The sequence below is a fragment of the Struthio camelus genome, chromosome 24 (genome assembly GCF_040807025.1).
Source record: "Struthio camelus isolate bStrCam1 chromosome 24, bStrCam1.hap1, whole genome shotgun sequence".
Classification (NCBI taxonomy): Eukaryota; Metazoa; Chordata; class Aves; order Struthioniformes; family Struthionidae; genus Struthio; species Struthio camelus.
In genome coordinates this window covers 5849878-5862949 of record NC_090965.1, presented here as the reverse complement: position 1 = coordinate 5862949, position 13072 = coordinate 5849878, and the positions used below count along the sequence as shown (strand labels likewise).

At 47.8% G+C, this 13072-nt stretch overlaps 1 protein-coding gene across 3 annotated transcripts in view; it reads left to right on the top strand.

The window, feature by feature from the left end:
• ITPR3 (inositol 1,4,5-trisphosphate receptor type 3) overlaps positions 1-12351 on the top strand; it is a 46093-nt gene extending 33742 nt beyond the window's left edge. For 2 of the 3 annotated variants that reach the window (XM_068917957.1, XM_068917956.1), the window contains 18 exons: positions 413-856; positions 1253-1453; positions 1873-1983; positions 2204-2299; positions 2909-3010; positions 3326-3412; positions 4135-4245; positions 4773-4965; positions 5990-6115; positions 6653-6825; positions 6942-7106; positions 7677-7869; positions 8357-8452; positions 8907-9031; positions 9295-9460; positions 10203-10363; positions 10884-11045; positions 11368-12351. In XM_068917957.1, the coding sequence (XP_068774058.1) occupies positions 413-856; positions 1253-1453; positions 1873-1983; positions 2204-2299; positions 2909-3010; positions 3326-3412; positions 4135-4245; positions 4773-4965; positions 5990-6115; positions 6653-6825; positions 6942-7106; positions 7677-7869; positions 8357-8452; positions 8907-9031; positions 9295-9460; positions 10203-10363; positions 10884-11045; positions 11368-11436 (2781 nt within the window). In that variant the 3' untranslated portion in view covers positions 11437-12351. The remainder of the gene's footprint in view (positions 1-412; positions 857-1252; positions 1454-1872; positions 1984-2203; positions 2300-2908; positions 3011-3325; positions 3413-4134; positions 4246-4772; positions 4966-5989; positions 6116-6652; positions 6826-6941; positions 7107-7676; positions 7870-8356; positions 8453-8906; positions 9032-9294; positions 9461-10202; positions 10364-10883; positions 11046-11367) is intronic. The other variant, XM_068917958.1, reaches the window with a different exon arrangement.
• The last annotated feature ends 721 nt before the right edge of the window (positions 12352-13072 follow it).

The following is a 13072-nucleotide window of genomic DNA, read 5'->3' as shown; positions in this document are numbered from 1 at the left end:
GCTGATGCCCTCTGCCGGGTATTGCTAAAATGACTCAAGAGTTGCAGCTCTTGGTTGGTAACTCTTAAGCTATTTTGAATCCCTTACCACAGGAAAGCCAGCAAATGATACATGCAAAGACCGGTTTTCCAGGCCTAGATCTGCTGTAGTCCCTGCTCATCAGGCTCTGCGCCTAACCTTGCTTATGGTAAAGGAGAGCCCAGGGTAGGGACTGATCCACTTCTGTAAATCTAAGACGACTGTTAGCTCTAGCGCTGTTGCATGGAAATAAACCTGCTCATTATATTATAAGCAAGATCTTGAGTGCTGGTGGCTAGCAAATCAGAGGGACAGGCTGGGACAGGCTGGACACTCAAATGCCATGAGAACGTCTCATGGTGGACACTCAAATTGCCATCCTCACTTCTCTCAGAAATCCTTTTACAACCTCATGACAAGTGACAAGAAGTCTGAGAAGTTCTTCAAAGTTTTACATGACCGGATGAAGAAGGCGCAGCAGGAGACCAAGTCTACGGTGTCTGTGAACATGAGTGACATTGGGAACAAGCCTCGTGAGGACAAAGATGAGCCTGACCCTGGCCTCAAAGGTATGGGGTCGCGGTTTCCCTGGTGTGGCCAAAGGGCTGTCTTGCTGGATAGCCCGATGCTAATGAGGTTGGGTTTCCCTCTAGGACGAGGAGAGACTTTTGTGATGCCTGGCACCCCCTCCCGATACCCAATGGCGATAGGGTTTCGGAAAGGCCATGACGCTGGGGAGCAGGGCCAGAACAATGAAATGGGAGTGACAGTCCTGATTATGGAGCCTATTCTGCGATTTCTGCAACTGCTATGCGAGAACCACAACAGGGACCTTCAGGTTGGTTATGGGGGCTGCTAGGATCAGCAGGGCTAGGGCAGAGGCCACAGGACTGGGTTGCAGGAAAGCTGGGCTCTAGCTCTGATGGGGCTCCAAAGTAGGCTGTGCACCAGCCTCAGTTTCCCCATCTGCAAATGCAGTGCTCTCCCTTATGAATAACTTTGCTTGGCTGTGTTGGCCATGGACACAACTGTGTCCATGGAGCTGAGTGCTGCTCTTGGAGGTCTCTGTACTTTACAGGGGTGGCCCCTAGCCAAATTCTCCACCGAAGCGCACCCATCAGCAGGGAGCTGGAGGCCAGGAAGGGGTTGTCTGGATGGGGATCATAACCTGGACCCCATGTCAGAGTCCCCGGTGATGCCGCTTAGGCCAGTAACTGCAGGCTTTGCTCAACAGAACTTCCTTCGGTGTCAAAACAACAAGACCAACTACAACCTGGTGTGCGAGACACTGCAGTTCCTTGATATCATGTGTGGCAGTACAACGGGAGGGCTGGGGCTGCTGGGCCTCTACATCAACGAGTACAATGTGGCCCTCATCACGCAGACCCTAGAGACTCTGACTGAGTACTGCCAAGGGCCCTGCCACGAGAACCAGGTGGGTGCCCGGGGGCGATGCCTCCGAGGGGTCTGCAAGTATCACTGTAGCTCTGGGTTGTTCCCATGCCTGGGTTTTTTTGGGGGGAATGCCTGGGAAAGCAGCAGGCAAATAGGGCTAGCTCTTGATTTCAGGGTGTAAAAGGGAGCAGAACAGCAGTGGGGTCAAGGGAAGCAAAGATGCTGCATGAATTATGAGCTACTCCTTGGCTAAATTATGTGGTGATGCAGATGGTGTCATTGCCAGGGAGAAAAGGGATTTGGGGCTCCTGGAGTAATCAAGTCAGTCAGTGCTGTAGGCAGGGCACCTTTTCATCCTCTGGGCATGTGTGTGGGAAGCTGGGCTGTGCTGGAGGGGAGCATGGGTGAACCCAGAGGGACAGCAGTATCCATGGGAAAACAAATGCTTGTCTCCCCTAGAGCTGCATCGTGACCCATGAGTCCAACGGGATCGACATCATCACAGCCCTTATCCTCAATGACATCAGCCCCCTCTGCAAGTACCGGATGGACCTGGTTCTGCAGCTGAAGGTAGGCAGAGCCTCCAGCTGGGATGGAGGGCAGGTGCCTGTGCACACACTGCTGCATGGGCTCAACCATAGGACATGTACAGATCAGCTGAGGCGGGTGCCTGCTTGTTCGCCTGGGTGAAACGGTCACTGTAGCGGGAGCTGTGCGTGAGTCTGGTCCTCCAGGCCCTCAGCAAAGGCAGGGCATAGTTCCCCTTAGCAAGGGCCTCTCTCCTCACCAGGACAACGCCTCCAAGCTCCTCTTGGCCCTGATGGAGAGCAGACATGACAGCGAGAATGCCGAGCGGATCCTCATCAGCCTCCGCCCGCAGGAACTGGTAAGGGCTGAGCAGAGGCAGCATGGCTGGTGTGCGGCTGTCTTTGAGACACCATTGCGGAGAGGGCTTTGGGGATGGGGGAGAGCTCGCATCACCAGAACACACCCCGAACGCCAGGAAGGTCTGCAGCTAGGATAACCCTCCCCGCCTGGCAGCTCCCATGTAAGGTTTGACTCCAGAGGTGGCTGCACAGCCAGTCACAAGGTTTGCACCTCTCTGGTGCAAGGCAGGCCCAGGTTCCCCAAGCCTCCCTGCTCAGCCAGCACCTCCTTGCTCCAATACGCCACAACTGTCTGCTGCGCAGGCCTGATGGGGCTGGTCGAAGCCACAGGGGGTGAAGCACCCCACCAGCCCTCCCCCAATGAGCCCCCTGTCCTCCCCTGTTTCACACCCATTGCCTGGACCCCCAGGCCTGTGGGTTCTAATGACGTTTCTGATTTACAACCCAAAAAACGCCTCAGCTGTTGCAGTAGTACTAGCCATACACTGCCTCATGCGCAAGTGTTCTTTACCCAATGGTGTTCCCAAAACATTTATGGCTGGAGGAGGAAAACGAGCCAGGGAGATGGCGAGAAGCTCACCTGCCCCTCTTGTGCTGGTGCCTTCCAGGTTGATGTCATTAAGAAGGCCTATCTGCAAGAGGAAGAGTGTGAGAACGCTGAAGTCTCCCCCCGGGAAGTTGGCCACAACATTTATATACTGGCTCTGCAGGTACTGACGCTGCAATCTTGTGTCTGCTGTGGCAGCAGGGTCCCCCGGCAGGCTGGGGCTCCCCACCTCTCCCCACTGTGCTGCACTGCAGCTTCTGCTTGCCGATTTGCACGTTTTTCTCCATGTTTATTTATGTGTTTTCTCCAGCCAGGCTGGCCTCCCTGGGGAGCCACAGCTGGGAAATTTGCTTTTATCTCCCATGAAAACTCAGGTCTCCAGCTTGTCGGCTGTCCGTCTCTCCCTGTGGTGCATGTGGCACTGCAGAGGCTGCTCACAAGCCTTTACTTAACTCGGCTATTGTCGTCCCTCTTCCAGCTGTCCCGACACAACAAGTCCCTGCAGCAGCTCCTGAAGCCAGTGAAGAGAATCCAGGAGGAGGAAGAGGAAGGCATCTCATCTATGGTATGGAAAGTCCTTGGGAACAAAGGCAGAGCTCCCACATCCGCTCTAATCCTGACCAGAGACCGCAAAAAGCTGCTTCTCCTAGCCTGGCTAATCTGCCCTGTTTTTTGTCATTTAAGATTTGATGGTTTTGCTATTGCCAGGGGGATTAAAGAAAAACTTAAGCATGCCCTAGTAGCCAAAACTACAAACACAATGGCATGTGCATCTCTTATAACCCAGCTAGGAGAGCAGTAGTTGCCATGCTCTGTAATGCTCCCTCAGGAAGGCCCAGGCTGTAGGGTGACGGCCAGCTCGCTATAGGGAAGGGCTTGTGTCCCTTACTGTCTGTGGAGGGTGGCTTTCCTGTAGTACCTGCTTTCTCCTCTTCCCTTTAGAAAAGGAAGGTCTGAGTCCTTTGCTGTCATTTCTTGCCTGTGTACTTTAGATTCTGAATGAGATTCGGCAGTAATATGATTTCCCTGGGGTTTATAGGCATTGATTTGCAATTTGTGGATTAGCAGTTTTGGGATGTAATTATTGTAGGGAATTGAATGTCTGCCACCTCAAGGAGCTCTTGTATCCCTTTAGGAAGCTTTAATTCATTTGCTTTTCCCTGAAACCTCATCAGGTTTGGTACATTTTGAGGAACGGCACTGTCAGTGCAAAGAGTTAGATCTGAATCCCCCTGGCCATTACTAGCTGAAGCCTTCTCATCCTTTCTCCCTCTCCCTGCATCCTAGCTCAGTCTGAATAATAAGCAGCTGACGCAGATGCTGAAGTCAACGGCCCCAGTCCAGGAAGAAGAGGAGGACCCACTGGCCTATTATGAGAAACACACCTCCCAGATTGAGGCAAGACCTGTTATCTGCTGCATTTCCAGTATGCTCATGGTTGATGAATCTCACCTGTGTTCAGGCCTGTTTCATGCCTGGTTATTTTATGCTAAGAGCCTTCCCATCCCTGTACCTGCTGTAAGCAGACGGGCACTTTGCACTGCAGTGAGCTGGAGGCATTAGTAAAGCTCGCTGGAAACCAGGCGGGTTCCCTGGAACAAGTGGCTCCCTGACCCTTTCCTTCTCTTTCAGCAGCAGCAGCTGGGAAGCAGCCATTTCGGCAACCTCATCCTTGCTTGTTGGGATAGTTTTCCTTGCAGATGGGCCAGCAAGGATTCGTGGGCTGTGAGCTTTCCTCCCAGCACAGCCAGGGAGGGCTGCATTTGCTGGATCGATCTGTAGTGTTATATGAGTCGCCAGTGCTTTTGATCCCATGGGAACTGGAGGAAAGGAAGGGAATGTAAGATTGAGGCTAAGAAAGAAGAAATAAAAGCATGATGCTGGCAGGATCTAAGTGCACCCCGCTCTTGCCCTGCTTCCTGCAGATTGTGCGCTTGGACCGAAGCATGGAGCAGATAATCTTTCCAGTGCCTGGCATCTGTGAGTTCCTCACCAAGGAGACCAAGTACCGGCTCTTTACCACTACCGAGCAAGATGAGCAGGGCAGCAAAGTCAGTGATTTCTTTGACCAGTCATCCTTCCTCCACAACGAGATGGAATGGCAGAAGAAACTGCGCAGTAAGAGCAAACCAGACCTTTCCTTGGACCGCCCCCCTCCCCCCCCCCGGCCACAATGGGCATTTTGAATCGCCTGTCTTTTGAAACTTGGAGGCCAGCAGTGCTTTGAAATGCCTGTGAATGCTGACAGCAGCCTGGAGATCAGGTCTCCAGGCCCCTTGTACCCCTTACTCTGTAGAGCATAGCTTACCCAGCTGTTTGTGAGAAGTAGAGGGTAATCAAGGCTTTCCAGCCCAGGGATGGGTTTTCTTCATGCCTGTTGCAAAATTCCTAAGGAGTTTAAAATGCATCTTAGAGCACATTCGTTTGGATTACCTGTTCAGATGTTTTCCTCTAGAAGGCCCTCTCTTCATCTGTTTTCAGTTGCCTTCTCCTAAGCCAGGATCTAGTAGCTACGTGTGGGAACCAACAACTTGGTTCTTTGCACCATCCAGACCTTTCTAGGTGCTTTCAGGGCTATACTAGGACTGACTTCCTGGCTTAAAAGAACAGGAGATCAGTAAACAGTTAGGAGTCCTATGAATATTATAAATACTGTTATGCAGCTAAAAGGTGGTGTAGCAGCACTGAAAATACTTGCAGATCCAGTCAAAACTATCTTAGGAATTCAACAGGAGACAAGTTTCCAGTATGGATGGGAAATTGCTGGCTGGGTCTCCTCTGGAACAGAGAATCAGTGCTGAAAACACAAAGACACTGTTGTTTTGAAGGATGCAAGCAGTGAGGATGTAGAAGATGGGAGACAGGGAGGAAAGTGAAGTGAAGAGTGAAGCCAATCTGTTTCCAAGGTGCCAGAGCAAGTCAAAGGGCTGAGAAGCCAAGAAATGTGAGCCCATAACACTTTGAACTTATATTCCCATTTCAGTAGATGAGGAGAGAGCTTTTACTAATGGTTGGAAGGAAGAGGGAGGCAAGGGTCCCTCCAGGCCCATTAGCTGTACTGAGTTGTTTGGATATCTGAGAGGACAAAGCCTTACCCAGTTGGCACAAAGCTGAGATTTGTGTTTCTCGCCTCTTCCTGCAGGCATGCCGCTGATGTACTGGTTCTCCCGCAGAATGACTCTCTGGGGAAGCATTTCCTTCAACCTGGCTGTTTTCATCAACATAATCATTGCTTTCTTCTACCCCTATGTTGAAGCCACTTCTATGGGTAAGTGCCCCAGCAGCCACTGCTCCTTGAGATGAAGGAAAAGGGGGGGTCCTCAAGTATAAGGAAAACTGGTCCCCTTACTGATACTCTCCCAACCCTTAGTCTCCTCTTGACTCAGCCCTAAGTCCTTTCTGCTAGTCAAAGTAAGGGATTGAGCCAAGATTTCTGTTCCCAACTCTCCCACTACTTTCGCTTTAGGGAAAAGGCTCTTTTCCCTGGGATGCACTTTCCTGTTTGTAAAATGAGGGAAGACAGAATATATACCGACTGCTTTGCAAAGTCTGAATAATTTACAATGTTTTTGAGATCTCGAAAAAAGATGCTAGAAAAATGTATTAGTAAGGACCACCTTAGTCAATACTAAGGCTTTGCAGTCAAATGTATTTTCTTTCCTCCCTCTGATAATCAGCTCATTAGTTTTTTTTTTTTTCTTTTTTTTGGACAGTTCTTCTCCAGTCTTTACTCTCAATGGGCAGCACAGTGTGTCCAATTGGTAGTATGCATTTAATTTCATTGCCATGGGTCTTCTCTTCCCAGGAGTGCTGGATTCTCCACTGATCTCCCTGCTATTCTGGATTCTGATCTGCTTCTCCATCATGGCCTTGTTTACTAAGCGCTATGGTGTCAGACCGCTCCTCGTGGCACTGATCTTGCGATCAATCTATTACTTAGGGATTGGACTCACTCTGAATATACTAGGAGCTCTCAATGTAAGTTCTCTTTGTGCTGGAAAAGTAGTGTAACACCCCATAACACAAAAGGCTGTTCTAGATTCGTAAAGTGTGCCAATCCACGCTCCATTCCGTTTCTCCTGGTTGTTTCCTAGCTAACCAACAAGATTGTGTTTGTGGTGAGCTTCGTGGGAAATCGTGGGACCTTCATTCGAGGCTACAAGGCCATGATCATGGATGTAGAGTTTCTTTACCATGTTGGCTACATCCTGACCAGTGTTCTGGGCCTCTTTGTGCATGAACTCTTCTACAGCATCCTGGTATAGTAAACTCAGATATTTGGGGAACCTTCTAACCAGTTAGATGCTAGAAGGTTCCTGCGAAGTGTTGCAGGGATTGACTGATAATGGCAATGAGCACAATTCACTGTGCTCTAATCTTTCCAGTTAGATGCTAGAAGGTTCCTGCGAAGCGTTGCAGGGATTGACTGATAATGGCAATGAGAACAATTCACTGTGCTCTAATCTTTGCATAGGCTGATCTTTCTGCCTTCTGACAATGTCTATTACTGTCTCTGTCCAGGTCTTGCTATCTCTCTATTTCTAATCTCTACTGTGTACCTTTATCTGGGTCAGCTGGGAGGCAACGTGAGCTGGTGAGGGTAACGGCTGGGTGCATGTGTCCTATTCTTGTCTCTCCTGCTGTGCATAAGTCACTTCATTCTTCTCTGCTTCCGTACAGCAAGATGGGAAACTTAAAATGCTTTATGTGAAATTTAGTCAATATCTGCTGACTGCACCAAGACCTCAGGATAAAAGAGGATATAGGTAGGCCAGGCATTATCACAGAAAAGCACCCTGCTGCATTTCTTTGCCCCTGGGTCCTTTCAGCTGTTTGACTTGATCTACCGTGAGGAGACCTTGTTTAATGTCATCAAAAGCGTGACGCGGAACGGGCGCTCCATCCTGCTGACAGCCCTCCTGGCTCTCATCCTTGTCTACCTCTTCTCCATCGTGGGCTTCCTGTTCCTGAAAGATGACTTCATTCTGGAGGTGGACCGACTGCCAGACAACAAACCAAAAGGTTGTTGAGGCCTTGCTGTCACTGGCTGCAGCACTTGGGCTAGGGAGGGCCTAACTGGTTCCCTATGTGTAACTTGATCATTGCATGATCCAGGGCAGGTTAAGAACCCTGCTCCCTCTCACCTTTAAAGGTGTGTGAGCATGTGTGTGAGGGTGTATGTGTTTACCTCAGGGGTTTTAGCACTGCTTTTGGGATTGCTAGAGCGGACAACTGCCTGTGCTGACTTAGGAACCTAGTGCTGCAGAGAACAGGGTTTTTGGGGACTAGGAGAGATTGCAGAGAGGGCGATGTTCAGCTACAAGCAGGTCTTACTGAAACTTGAGCAAAAGATTCAAACCCTATAAAAGGCCAGGAGACTATGAAGAAACCTTTTGCAAATAGCATTCAAGCTACAAGAATGCAGCTGAAGAGCATTTGTGACAGGATCAAAGAGCTTTACTAAGACAAGCTGAGGCACTGACAAGGCTGTGGTCTCTTGTACTTGCAGGTGACCCCTTGGGGATGCAAAGGAACATGGAGACTTTCATGGAGTCGTGCAGTGGTGACAAAATTAGCTGCTCTGCTGTACCCACTGCCCTGGAAGGTAAGTGAGCTCATTAAAAAGACTGACCCTGTTAGCAACAGAGTAGGCTGGCTGCCTTATTTGTCAGCGAACATGGAAAAATCCTACAGTACTTTTTTGAAAGACAGACAGAAACAGCCCACTCTCTCGCATCTAGTTAAGCAAGAGCCTGCAAAATCTGCACAGACCCCCAGCATAAAAATGTTGATGTGGATTCAGTTCAGTCATAAAGGAAAGCAGGAGCTTCAGGAGTGCTCAACCACCTCCACAGCAAGAAGCAAGCTAGAGGAGTCACTGGAAAGTTGCTGATCAGCTACACAACAAGCACAAGCTTCTAGGAAATTGGGCCACTGAACCCCTGTAGCAGGTGTCATTGCTGTAGCTTTGGGTTCATTGCAATAGCCTGATAGTTCTGCCTTGTCTATACTGATTTTTTTTTTTTTTTTTTGCTTTTATTTCCCCAACGGTATTGTAGAAACAGACATTGATCAGTGGGAACGTGCCTGTGACACACTGCTCATGTGCATTGTCACTGTCCTGAACCACGGCCTGAGGAATGGCGGGGGTGTAGGTGACATTTTGCGGAAGCCATCGAAGGATGTGAGTTCAGGCAGCGCGTGGGTCCCCTCTCTTCCACACAGCCCTGTTGCATTTACCACTGTGTAGCTGCCCTTCTTCCCTGGAAATGTTGACACTTTCAGCTTTATTCCCCTCAGCTGTCTCTTATTGCTTTCCACCTCTCTTCCCCTATCACATTGCTATTATTCTTCCTCACCTTGCACCCTCAGTCTCTGGCCCCTGTTGGGAGTGGCTAGAGAAAAGGTGTGGAAGAGATGCACATTTTTCCCTTGTGTCCCTTGCAGGAGTCCTTGTTTCCTGCTCGGGTTGTCTACGACCTCCTTTTCTTCTTCATTGTCATTATCATTGTCCTTAACCTCATCTTTGGGGTCATTATTGACACCTTTGCTGATCTGAGGAGCGAGAAGCAGAAGAAGGAAGAAATACTGAAGACCACTTGCTTCATATGTGGTGAGTGCTAGAACCCTGACTCACTATGTATATAGGACTTCCTTCCCCAAGGTTCCTCTTGGAGACAAGCTTTCTTTTAAGGTTGACCTAAACATAAGGGAAGGAATGAAGTTTCAGATGGCTTTGGGTTTCATTGGGTTTGCGGCAGAAACATAAATCTGGCTACCAGTGGGTCACTGCAGTATGAGCAGGCTTAAACAAGGATGCCAACTGAGAGGGGAAATTATCTGTATTCTTACTTGTCTTCCATTAATGAGGTGTTAAACTAAATGCTGCATTGTGATGTTCTCAGTGATGTGCATCTATCACTCCTGAGGCCATCACTTACCAAGTGGAAAAAAAAAGCACCACATTACTAAGGAAATAAAATTCAGGAAAACATCTCAGAATGCTCTTGGTTGTAGGCAGGCAGCCAAACAAAGGAAAAAAAAAAACACCCCATAAGACTAGCTGTTTTTTTCTTAAGAGCTCCACTGGGTGCCTTTTATGCTTTTAGGTATGTATGCAGGAAACATAGCTAGTAGCACTTTAAATAGAAGCATCCTGAATACACAACTGGGTTATTTTCCCCCTGTTTTGGATGCTTGTTTTGTGCTAAATGCCAACTAATGATTAAAAGCACCTTTTGAAAGTCACACCTGAGACAGGATGCAATTATCTGTACTTCCTTTCACATTTGTTTGCTTGCTCACTGCTTACCTTCTCCCCTCCCCATCTTCTCTTTCTTGATTGCCTCTCCCAGGTCTTGAAAGGGACAAGTTTGACAACAAGACAGTGTCCTTTGAGGAGCATATTAAATATGAGCACAACATGTGGAACTACTTGTACTTCATAGTGCTGGTGCGAGTGAAGAACAAGACTGACTACACAGGGCCAGAGAGTTATGTGGCACAGATGATAAAGGTACGTGTCCTCTCGGGCAGGGCAGCTTTCACACATTGCACCCTGCCTACCCCTGGGGAAACATTTGAGAACAATGGGCTTGCTAAAGAAAAACAAACAAACAGTTTTAGACAGAACTTTTGGAAAATATTTAATTATGTAGTTGTCCCTTAATTCTTTCTTACCTGATTATTTCCACTTTGCAATCTCAGCCAAAAACATGTTGTCTAGATGTTTTGTACTGGGCATTTAAGGATTGGATCAAGGGCAAGAACAGTGGTAGAGAGAGTAGATACAAGGCAGGAGAGGAGAACAAGGAGATCTGGAAAAGAAAAAACTCTGAACTTGAACCCAGAAGGCTGTAATAAAAAAGCTGGAAAATAAACAGGCCATTAATGAAAAATTTGCAAAGATCCAGACAAGCCAACCTTTTGAGGATTTCTTCTAATCCCTTAGCATAGCAGGCTTGCAAAAGCTTCCTGTTAAATCTTACTGGGTCTCTTTCCTTCTCTTCACCATCTCTCCAACTTCACTACTTCAGAATAAGAACCTTGACTGGTTCCCCCGGATGCGAGCCATGTCACTGGTCAGCAATGAAGGGGAAGGGGAACAGAACGAGATTCGAAATCTTCAAGACAAACTCAACTCCACGATGAAGCTGGTGTCCCATCTTACCTCCCAGCTGAATGAGCTGAAGGAGCAGGTAAAAACAGGAACACTTGAGGAACGCCTGGCTGTAGAAAGCCACTGTACTTACCAAAATAGACACCGATTCCAAGGAACAGGAGACAGTAGCAGCCCAATGCTGTACAGCTTCAGATACAAAGAAAAGGGCTCTTGCAGCTCTTTGGGGTCAGGCACAGTTGGGACATGTGCTTTTTTGATAGTTTAGTTCCTTATCAGCTAGAGTGTAACTCATAGGGCTTTCTGGCAGATGCTTAAAGCAGCCTAGTCAGTCAAGCGTGTGGGTGACTAGAAAGGCAGCCTGGTTTCCTACCTCACTTCTGTCCTTGTTTGAACTCTAGATGACAGAGCAAAGGAAGCGCAGACAAAGGATGGGGTTTGTGGATGTCCAGAATACCATGAACCACTAAAACACAGTGCAAACATCGGCTTCACCCACCAAGGGACTAAATACATGTATCAGCTAACGAGGGCTGCTTGTTCCTGGGGGTCCATACGTGGACATCACAGTCAGAGAAAGCCGGACCACGCTGAGGGGGCTTCAAAGTCAACATTTTCCTTAGAGCGCTTCTAAGCGGTTCCACCCAGCAACAAACAGGAACCAGTGAATGGCGAGGATTCCTTAGGATACCTGGACCCACAACTTACTCTAATGCCCTTGTAGGAAGATAAATTATACAGGACTTTTATTCCTCATTGCAATAACTCTGCATTTTGCAAATGTGGGTTGTATCTTTATCTCCATGCACTACATTCTGGTGGCCTGCACCATGGGTAAGGATACCACTTGTAGTGTAACTAGCTGTAGGGCTGCAATATTTAACTTATTCCAAGAGCGTCAGTAGTAAATGTGGATCGTTGCAAACCAGCCATTGTATCTGCCGTACCTGCTCCATGCTGCTGCTTCTCCATTTAAAGAATTCTGTCCATCACTGTGGTGCAGTAACGAGGCGCTAAACTCAAGGAAAGGCATTGATAATTTAACTCACCAGATAAGGATGAGCAGCAAAGCTCTTACTAGTATGAACTGGTCTTTTGCCATCTGTGGACAAAGAATATCTGGGCAGGAGTAGGAGACTGCAGGTTTACAGGAGTTCACTGTGAAGGGGTATCCTGTGTTTTAATTTCATCTCTGGTGTAATGTTTTACTTTGTTGTTGTTGTTGTTACTCTATGAACTAAAGTGTAAATTGCCTTAAACTAAATTAAATACAAAAGCAAGTTATAATAAAAACTGAAACATGCTAAAGAAAGCGCCCTTCCTGTGTGCTCTGGTATGTAATGTGGCTATTATTATTTAAAAAAAAAAAAAAAAAGTGCACAAAAGCAGAACAAGCCAAAGACCTGAAAGCTTGTACACTACAACTCAATGATCTCAGTTCCAGATTTTAAATGTTAAAATATAGTATGAAATTCAAGTCAGAAGGTGAAAAAGAATGCTACCATGAAGAACTACCTCGAACACCAGCCTTGTTTTCTGAAGCTTTGGATTAGAGCCTGCTGCAAAGTTTCAGCTTCTTTCACTACTTGCCAGGAAAACGCTGTTCAAATACAGAAAAAAGAGCAGCTGTTGGTGCTTCCTGGAGCCAAGCAGAGTCCTGGCATAGCTCTGTTCTAGACACTCATCCTCCCCAAGCCAAGCAGCTCTGTAGCCCTCCCAAATACAACTCTGTGCTCTGCTAACACATTCCAGCCCCCCCACCTCCCCCAAACAGACACTGATGCAAGCATTAAAGCTTCAAAAAGGAATTAAAAATAGGCCACAGCACGGACTGATCCCACTTGAACTTTGTTTATGGCAGCCTTCTCAGTAACACACCATTAAAACCTAACCGTTTCTGTCAGCAAACCATATAGCACCTTTTTTTTGCTCCGCCCAAGGAAATCTGCATAGAGCTAGCCAGCACAGTGACACACCACTGCAGCATTAGAGATAAGGTACTAGACTGAGAGCTCAGTTTAAAAAAAGAAAAAGAAAAAAAAAAATTCTTACACTGCTCCACATCACCATGGCAAATAGTCACCTTCAGCTCTCCTGCATCTTTCC